The sequence below is a fragment of the Salmo trutta genome, chromosome 13, assembly GCF_901001165.1.
Source record: "Salmo trutta chromosome 13, fSalTru1.1, whole genome shotgun sequence".
Taxonomy (NCBI): domain Eukaryota; kingdom Metazoa; phylum Chordata; class Actinopteri; order Salmoniformes; family Salmonidae; genus Salmo; species Salmo trutta.
Window position 1 is genome coordinate 16,903,769 of NC_042969.1, and position 19,545 is coordinate 16,923,313.

Consider the following 19,545-nt stretch of genomic DNA (forward strand, 5'->3'; position numbering starts at 1 on the left):
AGTTTTGAGAATGACACAAATATTAATTTTCACAAAGTCTGCTGCCTCAGTTTGTATGATGGAAATTTGCATATACTCCAGAATGTTATGAAGAGTGATCAGATGAATTGCAATTAATTGCAAAGTCCCTCTTTGCCATGCAAATGAACTGAATCACCAAAAAACATTAACACTGCATTTCAGCCCTGCCACAAAAGGACCAGCTGACATCATGTCAGTGATTCTCTCGTTAACACAGGTGTGAGTGTTGACGAGGACAAGGCTGGAGATCACTCTGTCATGCTGATTGAGTTCAAATAACAGACTGGAAGCTTCAAAAGGAGGGTGGTGCTTGGAATCATAGTTCTTCCTCTGTCATCCATGGTTACCTGCAAAGAAACACATGCCGTCACCATTGCTTTGCACAAAAAGGGCTTCACAGGCAAGGATATTGCTGCCAGTAAGATTGCACCTATATCAACCATTTATCGAATCATCAAGAACTTCAAGGAGAGCGGTTCAATTGTTGTGAAGAAGGTTTCAGGGCGCCCAAGAAAGTCCAGCAAGCGCCAGGACCGTCTCCTAAAGTTGATTCAGCTGCGGGATCGGGGCACCACCAGTACAGAGCTTGCTCAGGAATGGCAGCAGGCAGGTGTGAGTGCATCTGCACACATAGTGAGGCAAAGACTTTTGGAGGATGGCCTGGTGTCAAGAAGGGCAGCAAAGAAGCCACTTCTCTCCAGGTAAAACATCTGGGACAGACTGATATTCTGCAAAAGGTACAGGGATTGGACTGCTGAGGACTGGGGTAAAGTCATTTTCTCTGATGAATCCCCTTTCCGGTTGTTTGGGGCATACGGAAAAAAGCTTGTCCGGAGAAGACAAGGTGAGCGCTACCATCAGTCCTGTGTCATGCCAACAGTAAAGCATCCTGAGAACACAGCCATGAATAAAGAATGGTACCAACACATCCTCCGAGAGCAACTTCTCCCAACCATCCAGGAACAGTTTGGTGACGAACAATGCCTTTTCCAGCATGATGGAGCACCTTGCCATAAGGCAAAAGTGATAACCAAGTGGCTCGGGGAACAAAACATCGATATTTTGGGTCCGTGGCCAGGAAACTCCCCAGACCTTAATCCCATTGAGAACTTGTGGTCAATCCTCAAGAGGCGGGTGGACAAACAAAAACCTACAAATTCTGACAAACTCCAAGCATTGATTATGCAAGAATGGGCTGCCATCAGTCAGGAAATGCTTGTAATTACACTTCAGTATTCCATAGTAACATCTGACAAAAATATCTAAAGACACTGAGGCAGCAAACTTTGTGAAAATTAATATTTGTGTCATTCTCAAAACTTTTGGCCACGACTGTATATGTATGTGTGTGTGTGTGTGTGTGTGTGTGTGTGTGTGTGTGTGTGTGTGTGTGTGTGTGTGTGTGTGTGTGTGTGTGTGTGTGAAATTCTGACAGCACACAGCTGAACCTGAGGAGAGGAGATGCACCACGAGCACTAAAGAGGAAGGCTAATGAAGACAGACAGATGGACAGAGAGATACAAAGATAGAGGGAGGGAAAGAAGGAGAGTGGGATGCTGTGTGTTATTCCCTTCTGTCTGTCTCTGTCTCTCACTCTCGCTCGATCTCTCCCTCCCTCCAACCCTGTGCTCTGTCAGTCAGAATGATGTCTGACGGGTTCACAGCAGGGTGTCCAGGGGTGGTCTGTTAGCCTAATGCACCCCACTCACACACACACTCCATCCCATCACAGCCTGACACCTAACACTCACCAGAGACCACAAGCATGGCCATGATAGACACACAGCTATCTGACTGTGATCCCTCTCTCCTTCGCCATGCGTAAGGTGTTATCCACCCAGACATAGATACCCTGACTAGAGGAAGAACACACACACACACACACACACACACACACACACACACACACACACACACACACACACACACACACACACACACACACACACACACGATACCACTCACTCACACACACATTTCCGCTCTCCTGGGCTTTCAGGAGCAGCTGCGAAAAGGAGAGGAGGGAGGAGGAGAAGTGGGGGACATCTTAAGGAGATGCTAATCAGTCTCATCAACGTTTCATATTCAACCGTATTATCAGACATAATTGCTTTTTTATTCACTAGTGAGTGTTGGCAGCGAGTGGCATGTCTAATCTGTTATTATAGTGTTTGTTTCACAACAGATGGATAATTATAGACATCAAGGTGGTGTCTGCCTGCCGCACTGTGCTGAATGGGAATGTACCCGTCTGACAGCCAGAGATGTGTGACAGAATCTGTTCATTCTCAGTCAGTGGATTCCCCACACAGCCCAGTGGTCAGAATGATTTCTGTGTAGGGTTGTATTCTATATCTCACACCTCAGTGTTATTGTAGACAAAAAGATGATGTTTCGTCAGACAGAGCAGACCACTTAACAAGAAGATTGCTGGGGGATTTGATCCGATGTAATTACCCTCCTTATAGAAAAGGCCCTGGCGGACCAGGCCTCCATTACTCTGGTCTGACAAGCAGCATGAACTATCCACCAGGAGGCTGAGTCATGGATGTGCATCACCTCGGTTTGAGAGTTGAAATAGAAACGGTCGCCTTCGGGCGCCATCTTGGCACCAAGACAATTAGATTGGAGTGATCAGCCATGTTCTTGTTAAATACTGTTATTGTTATGGACCATTTGGAACTTGGAGGTTAGTAGGCAGACTTCTGTATCTACAGAATGGCTGAAGGAGAGAGTGGAGTGTAAAGCCTGTGTCATACAAAGCAATGGAAGTTGCCCAACTTTGATTGGGCGCAATAGAATTCCTTGCAATTCCAACTCAAATCAAATCAAATGTTATTTTGTCACATGCGCCGAATACAACAGGTGTAGACCTTACAGTGAAATGCTTACTTACAAGCCCTTAACCAACGATGCAGTTTTAAGAAAATAATGGAGAAAAAAAAGTTTAAAAAAAGTAGATAACAAAAAACAAATAATTAAAGAGCGCAGTAAATAACAATAGCGGGGCTGTATACAGGGGGTACTGGTACAGAGTCAATGTGGAGGCTATATACAGGAGTACCGGTACAGAGTCAATGTGGAGGCTGTATACAGGAGTACTGATACAGAGTCAATGTGGAGGCTATATACAGGAGTACTGGTACAGAGTCAATGTGGAGGCTATATACAGGGGGTACTGGTACAGAGTCAATGTGGAGGCTATATACAGGAGTACTGGTACAGAGTCAATGTGGAGGCTATATACAGGGGTACTGGTACAGAGTCAATGTGGAGGCTGTATACAGGAGTACTGGTACAGAGTCAATGTGGAGGCTATATACAGGGAGTACCGGTACAGAGTCAATGTGGAGGCTATATACAGGAGTACCGGTACAGAGTCAATGTGGAGGCTGTATACAGGAGTACTGATACAGAGTCAATGTGGAGGCTATATACAGGAGTACTGGTACAGAGTCAATGTGGAGGCTATATACAGGGGTACTGGTACAGAGTCAATGTGGAGGCTATATACAGGAGTACTGGTACAGACTCAATGTGGAGGCTATATACAGGGGTACTGGTACAGAGTCAATGTGGAGGCTGTATACAGGAGTACTGGTACAGAGTCAATGTGGAGGCTATATACAGGGAGTACCGGTACAGAGTCAATGTGGAGGCTATATACAGGGGTACTGGTACAGAGTCAATGTGGAGGCTGTATACAGGAGTACTGGTACAGAGTCAATGTGGAGGCTATATACAGGAGTACTGGTACAGAGTCAATGTGGAGGCTATATACAGGGGTACTGGTACAGAGTCAATGTGGAGGCTATATACAGGAGTACTGGTACAGAGTCAATGTGGAGGCTATATACAGGAGTACTGGTACAGAGTCAATGTGGAGGCTATATACAGGAGTACTGGTACAGAGTCAATGTGGAGACTATATACAGGGAGTACTGGTACAGAGTCAATGTGGAGGCTATATACAGGAGTACTGGTACAGAGTCAATGTGGAGGCTATATACAGGGGGGTACCGGTACAGAGTCAATGTGGAGGCTATATACAGAGGGTACCGGTACAGAGTCAATGTGGAGGCTATATACAGAGGGTACCGGTACAGAGTCAATGTGGAGGCTATATACAGAGGGTACCGGTACAGAGTCAATGTGGAGGCTATATACAGAGGGTACCGGTACAGAGTCAATGTGGAGGCTATATACAGGGGGTACCGGTACAGAGTCAATGTGGAGGCTATATACAGGGGTACCGGTACAGAGTCAATGTGGAGGCTATATACAGGGGGTACCGGTACAGAGTCAATGTGGAGGCTATATACAGGAGTACCGGTACAGAGTCAATGTGGAGGCTATATACAGGAGTACCGGTACAGAGTCAATGTGGAGGCTATATACAGGGGGTACCGGTACAGAGTCAATGTGGAGGCTATATACAGGGAGTACCGGTACAGAGTCAATGTGGGGCTATATACAGGAGTACTGGTACAGAGTCAATGTGGAGGCTATATACAGGAGTACCGGTACAGAGTCAATGTGGAGGCTATATACAGAGGGTACCGGTACAGAGTCAATGTGGAGGCTATATACAAGGGTACTGGTACAGAGTCAATGTGGAGGCTATATACAGGAGTACTGGTACAGAGTCAATGTGGAGGCTATATACAGGAGTACTGGTACAGAGTCAATGTGGAGGCTATATACAGGAGTACTGGTACAGAGTCAATGTGGAGGCTATATACAGGAGTACTGGTACAGAGTCAATGTGGAGGCTATATACAGGAGTACTGGTACAGAGTCAATGTGGAGGCTATATACAGGGGGTACCGGTACAGAGTCAATGTGGAGGCTATATACAGGGGGTACTGGTACAGAGTCAATGTGGAGGCTATATACAGGGGGGTACCGGTACAGAGTCAATGTGGAGGCTATATACAGGGGGTACCGGTACAGAGTCAATGTGGAGGCTATATACAGGGGTACTGGTACAGAGTCAATGTGGAGGCTGTATACAGGAGTACCGGTACAGAGTCAATGTGGAGGCTATATACAGGGGGTACCGGTACAGAGTCAATGTGGAGGCTATATACAGGGGGTATCAGTACAGAGTCAATGTGGAGGCTATATACAGGGGGGTACCGGTACAGAGTCAATGTCGAGGCTGTATACAGGGGTACCGGTACAGAGTCAATGTGGAGGCTAAATACAGGGGGTACCGGTACAGAGTCAATGTGGAGGCTATATACAGGGGGTACCGGTACAGAGTCAATGTGGAGGCTATATACAGGGGGTATTGGTACAGAGTCAATGTGGAGGCTATATACAGGGGGTACCGGAACAGAGTCAATGTGGAGGCTATATACAGGGGGTACTGGTACAGAGTCAATGTGGAGGCTATATACACAGGGTACCGGTACAGAGTCAATGTGGAGGCTATATACAGGGGGTACTGGTACAGAGTCAATGTGGAGGCTATATACAGGGGGGTACCGGTACAGAGTCAATGTGGAGGCTATATACAGGGGGTACCGGTACAGAGTCAATGTGGAGGCTATATACAGGGGTACTGGTACAGAGTCAATGTGGAGGCTGTATACAGGAGTACCGGTACAGAGTCAATGTGGAGGCTATATACAGGGGTACCGGTACAGAGTCAATGTGGAGGCTATATACAGGGGGTATCAGTACAGAGTCAATGTGGAGGCTATATACAGGGGGTACCGGTACAGAGTCAATGTCGAGGCTGTATACAGGGGTACCGGTACAGAGTCAATGTGGAGGCTATATACAGGGGTATTGGTACAGAGTCAATGTGGAGGCTATATACAGGGGGTACCGGTACAGAGTCAATGTGGAGGCTATATGCAGGGGGTACTGGTACAGAGTCAATGTGGAAGCTAAAAACAGAGGGTACCGGTACAGAGTCAATGTGGAGGCTATATACAGGGGGTACCGGTATAGAGTCAATGTGGAGGCTATATACAGGGGGTATCAGTACAGAGTCAATGTGGAGGCTATATACAGGGGGTACCGGTACAGAGTCAATGTGGAGGCTATATACAGGAGTACCGGTACAGAGTCAATGTGGAGGCTATATACAGGGGGTACTGGTACAGAGTCAATGTGGAGGCTATATACAGGAGTACTGGTACAGAGTCAATGTGGAGGCTATATACAGGGGGTACTGGTACAGAGTCAATGTGGAGGCTATATACAGGGGTACTGGTACAGAGTCAATGTGGAGGCTATATACAGGGGGGTACCGGTACAGAGTCAATGTCGAGGCTGTATACAGGGGTACCGGTACAGAGTCAATGTGGAGGCTATATACAGGGGTACCGGTACAGAGTCAATGTGGAGGCTATATACAGGGGGTACCGGTACAGAGTCAATGTGGAGGCTATATACAGGGGGTACCGGAACAGAGTCAATGTGGAGGCTATATACAGGGGGTACTGGTACAGAGTCAATGTGGAGGCTATATACAGAGGGTACCGGTACAGAGTCAATGTGGAGGCTATATACAGGGGGTACTGGTACAGAGTCAATGTGGAGGCTATATACAGGGGGGGTACCGGTACAGAGTCAATGTGGAGGCTATATACAGGGGGGGTACCGGTACAGAGTCAATGTGGAGGCTATATACAGGGGTACTGGTACAGAGTCAATGTGGAGGCTGTATACAGGAGTACCGGTACAGAGTCAATGTGGAGGCTATATACAGGGGGTACCGGTACAGAGTCAATGTGGAGGCTATATACAGGGGGTATTGGTACAGAGTCAATGTGGAGGCTATATACAGGGGGGTACTGGTACAGAGTCAATGTGGAGGCTATATACAGGGGGGGTACCGGTACAGAGTCAATGTGGAGGCTATATACAGGGGGTACCGGTACAGAGTCAATGTGGAGGCTATATACAGGGGTACTGGTACAGAGTCAATGTGGAGGCTGTATACAGGAGTACCGGTACAGAGTCAATGTGGAGGCTATATACAGGGGTACCGGTACAGAGTCAATGTGGAGGCTATATACAGGGGGTATCAGTACAGAGTCAATGTGGAGGCTATATACAGGGGGGTACCGGTACAGAGTCAATGTCGAGGCTGTATACAGGGGGTACCGGTACAGAGTCAATGTGGAGGCTATATACAGGGGTATTGGTACAGAGTCAATGTGGAGGCTATATACAGGGGGTACCGGTACAGAGTCAATGTGGAGGCTATATGCAGGGGGGTACTGGTACAGAGTCAATGTGGAAGCTAAAAACAGAGGGTACCGGTACAGAGTCAATGTGGAGGCTATATACAGGGGGTACCGGTATAGAGTCAATGTGGAGGCTATATACAGGGGGTATCAGTACAGAGTCAATGTGGAGGCTATATACAGGGGGTACCGGTACAGAGTCAATGTGGAGGCTATATACAGGAGTACCGGTACAGAGTCAATGTGGAGGCTATATACAGGGGGGTACTGGTACAGAGTCAATGTGGAGGCTATATACAGGAGTACTGGTACAGAGTCAATGTGGAGGCTATATACAGGGGTACTGGTACAGAGTCAATGTGGAGGCTATATACAGGGGTACTGGTACAGAGTCAATGTGGAGGCTATATACAGGGGGTACCGGTACAGAGTCAATGTCGAGGCTGTATACAGGGGTACCGGTACAGAGTCAATGTGGAGGCTATATACAGGGGTACCGGTACAGAGTCAATGTGGAGGCTATATACAGGGGGTACCGGTACAGAGTCAATGTGGAGGCTATATACAGGGGGTACCGGAACAGAGTCAATGTGGAGGCTATATACAGGGGGGTACTGGTACAGAGTCAATGTGGAGGCTATATACAGAAGGTACCGGTACAGAGTCAATGTGGAGGCTATATACAGGGGGTACTGGTACAGAGTCAATGTGGAGGCTATATACAGGGGGGGTACCGGTACAGAGTCAATGTGGAGGCTATATACAGGGGGTACCGGTACAGAGTCAATGTGGAGGCTATATACAGGGGTACTGGTACAGAGTCAATGTGGAGGCTGTATACAGGAGTACCGGTACAGAGTCAATGTGGAGGCTATATACAGGGGGGTACCGGTACAGAGTCAATGTGGAGGCTATATACAGGGGGTATTGGTACAGAGTCAATGTGGAGGCTATATACAGGGGGTACCGGTACAGAGTCAATGTGGAGGCTATATACAGGGGGTACTGGTACAGAGTCAATGTGGAAGCTAAAAACAGAGGGTACCGGTACAGAGTCAATGTGGAGGCTATATACAGGGGGTACCGGTATAGAGTCAATGTGGAGGCTATATACAGGGGGTATCAGTACAGAGTCAATGTGGAGGCTATATACAGGGGGTACCGGTACAGAGTCAATGTGGAGGCTATATACAGGAGTACCGGTACAGAGTCAATGTGGAGGCTATATACAGGGGGTACTGGTACAGAGACAATGTGGAGGCTATATACAGGAGTACTGGTACAGAGTCAATGTGGAGGCTATATACAGGGGTACCGGTACAGAGTCAATGTGGAGGCTATATACAGGGGTACTGGTACAGAGTCAATGTGGAGGCTATATACAGGGGGTACCGGTACAGAGTCAATGTGGAGGCTATATACAGGAGTACTGGTACAGAGTCAATGTGGAGGCTATATACAGGGGTACTGGTACAGAGTCAATGTGGAGACTATATACAGGGAGTACCGGTACAGAGTCAATGTGGAGGCTATATACAGGGGTACTGGTACAGAGTCAATGTGGAGACTATATACAGGGGGTACCGGTACAGAGTCAATGTGGAGGCTATATACAGCGGGGTACCAGTACAGAGTCAATGTGGAGGCTATATACAGGGGGTACTGGTACAGAGTCAATGTGGAGGCTATATACAGGGGGTATTGGTACAGAGTCAATGTGGAGGCTATATACAGGGGGTACCGGTACAGAGTCAATGTGGAGGCTTTATACAGGGGGTACTGGTACAGAGTCAATGTGGAAGCTAAAAACAGGGGGTACCGGTACAGAGTCAATGTGGAGGCTATATACAGGGGGTACCGGTATAGAGTCAATCTGGAGGCTATATACAGGGGGTACCGGTACAGAGTCAATGTGGAGGCTATATACAGGGGGTACCGGTACAGAGTCAATGTGGAGGCTATATACAGGGGGTATCAGTACAGAGTCAATGTGGAGGCTATATACAGGGGGGTACCGGTACAGAGTCAATGTGGAGGCTATATACAGAGGGTACCGGTACAGAGTCAATGTGGAGGCTATATACAGGGGGTACCGGTACAGAGTCAATGTGGAGGCTATATACAGAGGGTACCGGTACAGAGTCAATGTGGAGGCTATATACAGGGGTACTGGTACAGAGTCAATGTGGAGGCTATATACAGAGGGTACCGGTACAGAGTCAATATGGAGGCTATATACAGTGGTTACCGGTACAGAGTCAATGTGGAGGCTATATACAGGGGGTACTGGTACAGTGTCAATGTGGAGGTTATATACAAGAGGGTACCGGTACAGAGTCAATGTGGAAGCTATATACAGGGGGTACTGGTACAGAGTTAAAGTGGAGGCTATATACAGGGGGTATCAGTACAGAGTCAATGTGGAGGCTATATACAGGGGGTATCAGTACAGAGTCAATGTGGAGGCTATATACAGGGGGTACCGGTACAGAGTCAATGTGGAGGCAATATACAGGGGTACCGGTACAGAGTCAATGTGGAGGCTATATACAGGGGGTATCAGTACAGAGTCAATGTGGAGGCTATATACAGGGGGTACCGGTACAGAGTCAATGTGGAGGCTATATACAGGGGGTACCGGAACAGAGTCAATGTGGAGGCTATATACAGGGGGTACTGGTACAGAGTCAATGTGGAGGCTATATACAGGGGGTACTGGTACAGAGTCAATGTGGAGGCTATATACAGGGGGTACCGGTACAGAGTCAATGTGGAGGCTACATACAGGGGGTACTGGTACAGAGTCAATGTGGAGGCTATATACAGGGGGTACTGGTACAGAGTCAATGTGGATGCTATATACAGGGGGTTTCAGTACAGAGTCAATGTGGAGGCTATATACAGGGGGTACCGGTACAGAGTCAATGTGGAGGCTATATACAGGGGGTACCGGTACAGAGTCAATGTGGAGGCTATATACAGGGGGTACCGGTACAGAGTCAATGTGGAGGCTATATACAGGGGGTACTGGTACAGAGTCAATGTGGAGGCTATATACAGGGGGGTACTGGTACAGAGTCAATGTGGAGGCTATATACAGGGGTACCGGTACAGAGTCAATGTGGAGGCTATATACAGGGGGTATCAGTACAGAGTCAATGTGGAGGCTATATACAGGGGGTACCGGTACAGAGTCAATGTGGAGGCTATATACAGGGGGGTACCGGTACAGAGTCAATGTGGAGGCTATATACAGGGGGTACCGGTACAGAGTCAATGTGGAGGCTATATACAGGGGGGTACCGGTACAGAGTCAATGTGGAGGCTATATACAGGGGGTACTGGTACAGAGTCAATGTGGAGGCTATATACAGGGGGGTACCGGTACAGAGTCAATGTGGAGGCTATATACAGGGGGTACTGGTACAGAGTCAATGTGGAGGCTATATACAGGGGGTACTGGTACAGAGTCAATGTGGAGGCTATATACAGTGGGTACTGGTACAGAGTCAATGTGGAGGCTATATACAGGGGGTACTGGTACAGAGTCAATGTGGAGGCTATATACAGGGGGTACCGGTACAGAGTCAATGTGGAGGCTATATACAGGGGGTACCGGTACAGAGTCAATGTGGAGGCTATATACAGGGGGTACCAGTACAGAGTCAATGTGTCAATGTGCGGGGGCACCGGTGTCGAGGTATTTGAGATAATTATGTAAATGCAGGTAGGGTTGTCAAAGTGGCTATGCATAGATAATAACAGAGAGTAGCAGCAGGGGGGGGGGGTGCAAATCGTCTGGGTAGCCATTTGATTAGCTGTTCAGGAGTCTTATGGATTGGGGGCAGAAGCTGTTTAGAAGCCTCTTGGACCTAGACTTTGACGCGCCGGTACCGTTTGCTGTGCGGTAGCAGAGAGAACAGTCTATGACTAGGGTGGCTGGAGTCTTTGACGAATTTTAGGGCCTTCCTCTGACACCCCCTGGTGTAGAGGTCCTGGATGGCACGAAGCTTGGCCCCGGTGATGTACTGGGCCGTACACACTACCCTCTGTCGTGTCTTGTGGTCGGAGGCCAAGCAGTTGCCATACTAGGCAGTGATGCAACCAGTCAGGATGCTCTCAATGGTGCAGCTGTAAAATCTTTTGAGGATCTGAGGACCCATGCCAAATCTTTTCAGTCTCCTGAGGGGGAATAGGTTTTGTCATGCCCTCTTCACGACTGTCTTGGTGTGCTTGGACCATGTTAGTTTGTTGTTGATGTGGACGCCAAGGAACTTGAAGCTCTCAACCTGCTCCACTGCAGCGCCGTCGATGAGAATGGGGGCGTGCTTGGTCCTCTTTTTCCTGTAGTCCACAATAATCTCCTTTGTCTTGATCACGTTGAGGGAGAGGTTGTTGTCCTTGCACCACATGGTCAGGCCTACCACTGTTGTGTCATCAGCAAACTTAATTATGGTGTTGGAGTTGTGCTTGGCTGTGCAGTCATGAGTGAACAGGGAGTGCAGGAGGGGGCTGAGCACGCACCCCTGAGGGGTACCTGTGTTGAGGATCAGCGTGACGGATGTGTCGTTACCTACCCTTACCACCTGGGGGCGGCCCGTCAGGAAGTCCAGGATCCAGTTGCAGAGGGAGGTGTTTAGTCCCAGGGTCCTTAGTGATGAGCTTTGAGGGCACTATGGTGTTGAACACTGAGCTATAGTCAACGAATAGCATTCTCACATCGGTGTTCCTTTTGTTCAGGTGTGAAAGGGCAGTGTGGAGTGCAATAGAGATTGCATCATCTGTGGATCTGTTGGTGCGGTATGCAAATTGGAGTGGGTCTAGGGTTTCTGGGATAATGGTGTTGCTGTGAACCATGACCAGTCTTTCAAAGCACTTCATGGCTACAGATGTGAGTGGTACGGGTTGGTAGTCATTTAGGCAGGTTACCTTAGTGTTCTTGGGCACAGCGACTATTTGACTGCTACACTGTGCAATTTGAATGCAATTTGTATGCAATTAAAATTGTACAGTTTGATTAACTCAACAATCATATCTGGTAGCTTATTTTTGAGTAAATATAGAGCTATATCCATGTGTGTCACTCACTGTCTCTCTCTCGCTCTGTCTCTCTCTCCCTCTCTCTCTTTTACCTCCCTCCCTCTCTCTCTCTCTCTCTCTCTCTCTCACACACAGTGTGAAACCGAGGAAAGGAAGCTTGGCCCACAAACACTGGGCAGGAGCAGGGGCCCATGGGAAGTGTAGGCCATGCCCTGTCATCCACCCCAGCCCTGTGTGTGGATCTGATGGACACACCTACTCCTCTAAGGTGAGACACACCCCCCCACCCCATCTTGCTCTCTCCCTCGTTCTCTCTTTCTTTTATCTCTCTTGTTTGGCTGTTTGTAGTTTTACGGTAATTTATAGTCATTCATCTACTAATCTCCTGTGGGAAGATTCTGCGTGTAGACCGAGAGAATCTGCCAGGACTGAATGGGATGCGTAAGATCCGAGCAGCATCAGTTCTGGATTTCAGGTTTTCCTCACTGGTTATTTGGAAGTATCAGGATTGGGCGAAGGCGGTGCTTAACTGCAACACCTCAAGTGATTGGTGCATGCTCCCACAACGATCTGAAGGGGGGGTATGTTTGTACTTTGTAGAATGTAGCAGTCTGACAATGACAATCTTTGCAGCATCTTTAAAGTTATAACATGAATGACAGCAAGGTCAATTGTTAGCTCAGCCAGAATTACCCAAGCATGGGAAAAAACTATCCACCCTTCACCACCCTCCATCGCCTCAGCCAGCCTCCCTACCCCCCTTCTCTCCTTGTCACACGCACGCATGCACACACACACACACACACATACACAAAGAGAACGCTTTGGAATGGCGATGTTCCGTAAATGAGCATGGCAGCCATGATGGATGATGCAGAGGATGAACTGTGTCCACCGGCTATATTTGATTCCACAGTCCTTCGTCTGGAGAAAAACGCCCTCTCCCTGTTCTCCTCTCCTCTCTTCTCCCTATTCTCCTCCTCTCCTCCTCTCTTCTTCCTGTCTTCTCTCCTCTCTTCTCCCTATTCTCCTCCTCTCCTCTCTTCTCCTGTCTTCTCTCCTCTCTTCTCCCCTATTCTCCTCTCTTCTCCCCTCCTCTCTTCTCCTCTCTTCTCCCCTATTCTCCTCTCTTCTCCCCTCCTCTCCCCTCCTCTCTTCTCCTCTCTTCTCCCCCTCCTCTCTTCTCCTCTCTTTCTCCCCTATTCTCCTCTCTTCTCCTCTCCCCTCCTCTCTTCTCCCCTATTCTCCTCTCTTCTCCCCTCCTCTCCCCTCCTCTCTTCTCCCCTATTCTCCTCTCTTCTCCCCTCCTCTCCCCTCCCTCTCTTCTCCCCTATTCTCCTCTCTTCTCCCCTCCTCTCCCCTCCTCTCTTCTCCCCTATTCTCCTCTCTTCTCCCCTCCTCTCCCCTCCTCTCTTCTCCCTATTCCCTCTCTTCTCCCCTCCTCTCCCCTCCTCTCTTCTCCCCTATTCTCCTCTCCCCTCCTCTCTTCTCCTCTCTTCTCCCCTATTCTCCTCTCTTCTCCCCTCCTCTCCCCTCCTCTCTTCTCCTCTCTTTTCCTCTATTCTCCTCTCTTCTCCCCTCCTCTCTTCTCCTCTCTTTTCCTCTATTCTCCTCTCTATCTCATCCACTCCTTCACTTTCTTTCACCCTCCCAATGATCCATCCCTCGCTCCCCTACCATTCCACCTCACCCCCTCTGTCACCCTTTAATAGCTAAATACTCTGCTGTAACCACACACACACAGGCTTGCAAATTCCCACCCACCCACCCACACACAATCTAATCTGGCCTTTGTTTCCACTAAGAGGGAATGACTTGAGGGAGGCCATATAGCCTCGGCCATATAGCTTCACAGAGATCAATCTGTGCTCTTCTCGTGGGGGTTATGTTGTTAACACACGTGCACACACACACTCTCTCTCTCACACACACACACACACACACACACACACACACACACACACACACACACACACACACACACACACACACACACACACACACACACACACACACACACACACACACACACACACACACACACACAACACACACACACACACACACACACACACACACACACACACACACACACACACACACACACACACACACACACACACACACACACCTTCTATCCCTCCCCCACTCCCCTTTGCCTGGTCCACTCCAGAAGTAGAGAGGGGGATTGGGCTGTCACTCTCCATCAGAGAGAGAAGGAGGAGAGGAACAAATAGGTGGCAGGGGTGTCCCGCTCTCCTCTCCTCTCCTTCCCCTGCTCCCTCTGTCTCCCTCTGACTGGTCTGAATAAATGTGTGGCCTCAGCTGGTAGAGTGATGTCGTCCTTACTGAGACCAATATAGTGGTTACGCCTGGGCTAAGAATCCAGTTCTTATAGTGTGGTGCTCTTATAGAGTGTGTGGAATGATGTTGGCTTCTCACATGCATACGTGTATACACACACACACACACACACACACACACACACACACACACACACACACACACACACACACACACTCATGATCCTATTATCAGAATGATGCTTTTATCTCTAGAGAGACTGTAGCCTGCAGAGTAAAGCCCATTACATTGCTCCTCTCTTCTGGCTCATTCCACTTCTCTCCAAACTCTCTTTCTAAACTCTTCTCTCTCTCTCTCTCTCTCCCTGCTCACCTGCCCCTCTATCTCTCTGCCTCTGTCTCTGTCTCTCTCTGTCTCTCTCTCTTTCTGCTCATCCCCCTCTTTCTCGCTAAACCCTCTGGATGAGTAGTGTTTCAGTCTGAACCTCTCAGCCCCCTCTCTCTCTCTAAACCCTCTGGATGAGTAATGTTTCAGTCTGAACCTCTCAGCCCCTCTCTCTCTCTCTAAACCCTCTGGATGAGTAGTGTTTCAGTCTGAACCTCTCAGCCCCCTCTCTCTCTCTCTAAACCCTCTGGATGAGTAGTGTTTCAGTCTGAACCTCTCAGCCCCCTCTCTCTCTCTAAATCCTCTGGATGAGTAGTGTTTCAGTCTGAACCTCTCAGCCCCCTCTCTCTCTCTAAACCCTCTGGTTGAGTAGTGTTTCAGTCTGAACCTCTCATCCCCCTCTCTCTCTCTAAACCCTCTGGATGAGTAGTGTTTCAGTCTGAACCTCTCAGCCCCCTCTCTCTCTCTAAACCCTCTGGATGAGTAGTGTTTCAGTCTGAACCTCTCAGCCCCCTCTCTCTCTCTCTAAACCCTCTGGATGAGTAGTGTTTCAGTCTGAAACTCTCAGCCCCCTCTCTCTCTCTCTAAACCCTCTGGATGAGTAGTGTTTCAGTCTGAACCTCTCAGCCCTCTCTCTCTCTCTAAACCCTCTGGTTGAGTAGTGTTTCAGTCTGAAACTCTCAGCCCCCTCTCTCTCTCTAAACCCTCTGGATGAGTAGTGTTTCAGTCTGAACCTCTCATCCCCCTCTCTCTCTCTCTAAACCCTCTGGATGAGTAGTGTTTCAGTCTGAACCTTTCAGCCCTCTCTCTCTCTCTCTAAAGCCTCTGGATGAGTAGTGTTTCAGTCTGAACCTCTCAGCCCCCTCTCTCTCTCTAAACCCTCTGGTTGAGTAGTGTTTCAGTCTGAACCTCTCATCCCCCTCTCTCTCTAAACCCTCTGGATGAGTAGTGTTTCAGTCTGAACCTCTCAGCCCCCTCTCTCTCTCTAAACCCTCTGGTTGAGTAGTGTTTCAGTCTGAACCTCTCATCCCCCTCTCTCTCTAAACCCTCTGGATGAGTAGTGTTTCAGTCTGAACCTCTCAGCCCCCCTCTCTCTCTCTAAACCCTCTGGATGAGTAGTGTTTCAGTCTGAACCTCTCAGCCCCCTCTCTCTCTCTAAACCCTCTGGATGAGTAGTGTTTCAGTCTGAACCTCTCAGCCCCCTCTCTCTCTCTCTAAACCCTCTGGATGAGTAGTGTTTCAGTCTGAAACTCTCAGCCCCCTCTCTCTCTCTAAACCCTCTGGATGAGTAGTGTTTCAGTCTGAACCTCTCAGCCCTCTCTCTCTCTCTAATCCCTCTGGATGAGTAGTGTTTCAGTCTGAACCTCTCAGCCCCCTCTCTCTCTCTAAACCCTCTGGTTGAGTAGTGTTTCAGTCTGAACCTCTCAGCCCCCTCTCTCTCTCTAAACCCTCTGGATGAGTAGTGTTTCAGTCTGAACCTCTCAGCCCCCTCTCTCTCTCTAAACCCTCTGGATGAGTAGTGTTTCAGTCTGAAACCTCTCAGCCCTCTCTCTCTCTCTAAACCCTCTGGATGAGTAGTGTTTCAGTCTGAACCTCTCAGCCCCCTCTCTCTCTCTAAACCCTCTGGTTGAGTAGTGTTTCAGTCTGAACCTCTCAGCTCTCTCTTTCTCTCTAAACCCTCTGGATGAGTAGTGTTTCAGTCTGAACCTCTCATCCCCCTCTCTCTCTCTAAACCCTCTGGTTGAGTAGTGTTTCAGTCTGAACCTCTCAGCCCCCTCTCTCTCTCTCTAAACCCTCTGGATGAGTAGTGTTTCAGTCTGAACCTCTCAGCCCCCTCTCTCTCTCTCTAAACCCTCTGGATGAGTAGTGTTTCAGTCCTGAACCTCTCAGCCCCCTCTCTCTCTCTCTCTCTAACCCCTCTGGATGAGTAGTGTTTCAGTCTGAACCTCTCATCCCCCTCTCTCTCTCTAAAGCCTCTGGATGAGTAGTGTTCAGTCTGAAACTCTCAGCCCCCTCCTCTCTCTCTACTCTAAACCCTCTGGTTGAGTAGTGTTTCAGTCTGAACCTCTCATCCCCTTCTCTCTCTCTAAACCCTCTGGTTGAGTAGTGTTTCAGTCTGAACCTCTCAGCCCTCTCTCTCTCTCTAAACCCTCTGGATGAGTAGTGTTTCAGTCTGAACCTCTCAGCCCCCTCTCTCTCTCTCTAAACCCTCTGGATGAGTAGTGTTTCAGTCCTGAACCTCTCAGCCCCCTCTCCTCTCTCTAAAACCCTCTGGATGAGTAGTGTTTCAGTCTGAACCTCTCAGCCCCCTCTCTCTCTCTCTAAACCCTCTGGATGAGTAGTGTTTCAGTCTGAACCTCTCAGCCCCCTCTCTCTCTCTCTAAACCCTCTGGATGAGTAGTGTTTCAGTCTGAACCTCTCAGCCCCCTCTCTCTCTCTCTAAACCCTCTGGATGAGTAGTGTCAGTCTGAACCTCTCAGCCCCCTCTCTCTCTCTAAACCCTCTGGATGAGTAGTGTTTCAGTCTGAAACTCTCAGCCCCCTCTCTCTCTCTCTAAACCCTCTGGATGAGTAGTGTTTCAGTCTGAACTCTCAGCCCCCTCTCTCTATCTCAAACCTCTGGATGAGTAGTGTTTCAGTCTGAACTCTCAGCCCCCTCTCTCTCTCTAAAACCTCTGGATGAGAGTGTTTAGTCTGAACCTCTCAGCCCCCTCTCTCTCTCTCTAAACCTCTGGATGAATAGGTTTCAGTCTGAAACTCTCAGCCCCCCTCTCTCTCTCTAAACCCTCTGGATGAGTAGTGTTTCAGTCTGAACCTCTCAGCCCCCTCTCTCCTCTCTAAACCTGGATGAGTGTGTTTCAGTCTGAACCTTTCAGCCCTCTCTCTCTCTCTCTCTCTAAACCCTATGGTTGAGTAGTGTTCAGTCTGAACCTCTCATCCCCTCTCTCTCTCTAAACCCTCTGGATGAGTAGTGTTTCAGTCTGAACCTCTCAGCCCCCCTCTCTCTCTCTAAACCCTCTGGATGAGTAGTGTTTCAGTCTGAAACTCTCAGCCCCCTCTCTCTCTCTCTAACCCTCTGGATGAGTAGTGTTTCAGTCTGAACCTCTCAGCCCCCTCTCTCTCTCTCTAAAACCCTCTGGATGAGTAGTGTTTCAGTCTGAACCTCTCAGCCCCCTCTCCTCTCTCTAAACCCTCTGGATGAGTAGTGTTTCCAGTCTGAACCTCTCAGCCCCCTCTCTCTCTCTCTAAAACCCTCTGGATGAGTAGTGTTTCAGTCTGAAACTCTCAGCCCCCTCTCTCTCTCTAAACCCTCTGGATGAGTAGTGTTTTCAGTCTGAACCTCTCAGCCCCCCTCTCTCTCTCTCTAAACCCTCTGGATGAGTTGTGTTTCAGTCTGAACCTTTCAGCCCTCTCTCTCTCTCTCTAAACCCTCTGGTTGAGTAGTGTTTCAGTCTGAAACCTCTCATCCCCCTCTCTCTCTCTAAACCCTCTGGATGAGTAGTGTTTCAGTCTGAACCTATCAGCTCTCTCTCTCTCTCTAACACCCTCTGGATGAGTAGTGTTGCAGTCTGAACCTCTCATCCCCCTCTCTCTCTCTAAACCCTCTGGTTGAGTAGTGTTTCAGTCTGAACCTCTCAGCCCCCTCTCTCTCTCTCTAAACCCCTCTGGATGAGTAGTGTTTCAGTCTGAAACCTCTCATCCCCCTCTCTCTCTCTAAAGCCTCTGGATGAGTAGTGTTTCAGTCTGAAACTCTCAGCCCCCTCTCTCTCTCTCTAAACCCTCTGGTTGAGTAGTGTTTCAGTCTGAACCTCTCATCCCCTTCTCTCTCTCTAAACCCTCTGGTGAGTAGTGTTTCAGTCTGAACCTCTCAGCCCTCTCTCTCTCTCTAAACCCTCTGGATGAGTAGTGTTTCAGTCTGAACCTCTCAGCCCCCTCTCTCTCTCTCTAAACCCTCTGGATGAGTAGTGTTTCAGTTCTGAACCTCTCAGCCCCCTCTCTCTCTCTCTAAACCCTCTGGATGAGTAGTGTTTCAGTCTGAACCTCTCAGCCCCCTCTCTCTCTCTCTAAACCCTCTGGATGAGTAGTGTTTCAGTCTGAACCTCTCAGCCCCCTCTCTCTCTCTCTAAACCCTCTGGATGAGTAGTAGTGTTCAGTCTGAACCTCTCCTCCCCCTCTCTCTCTCTAAAGCCTTCTGGATGAGTAGTGTTTCAGTCTGAAACTCTCAGCCCCTCTCTCTCCTCTCTAAACCCTATGGTTGAGTAGTGTTTCAGTCTGAACCTCTCATCCCCTTCTCTCTCTCTAAACCCTCTGGTTGAGTAGTGTTTTCAGTCTGAACCTCTCATCCCCCTCTCTCTCTCTAAACCCCTCTGGATGAGTAGTGTTTCAGTCTGAACCTATCAGCTCTCTCTCTCTCTCTAAACCCTCTGGATGAGTAGTGTTTCAGTCTGAACCTCTCATCCCCCTCTCTCTCTCTAAACCCTCTGGTTGAGTAGTGTTTCAGTCTGAACCTCTCAGCCCCCTCTCTCTCTCTCTAAACCCTCTGGATGAGTAGTGTTTCAGTCTGAACCTCTCATCCCCCTCTCTCTCTCTAA

At 48.8% G+C, this 19,545-nt stretch overlaps 1 protein-coding gene across 2 annotated transcripts in view; it reads left to right on the forward strand.

Annotated features, from left to right (window-relative positions):
- LOC115205337 (testican-1) overlaps positions 1–19,545 on the forward strand; it is a 373,161-nt gene that overhangs the window by 293,817 nt on the left and 59,799 nt on the right. For both annotated transcript variants that reach the window (XM_029771183.1, XM_029771184.1), the window contains one exon: positions 12,402–12,534. In XM_029771183.1, coding sequence (XP_029627043.1) covers positions 12,402–12,534 — 133 coding nt within the window. The remainder of the gene's footprint in view (positions 1–12,401; positions 12,535–19,545) is intronic.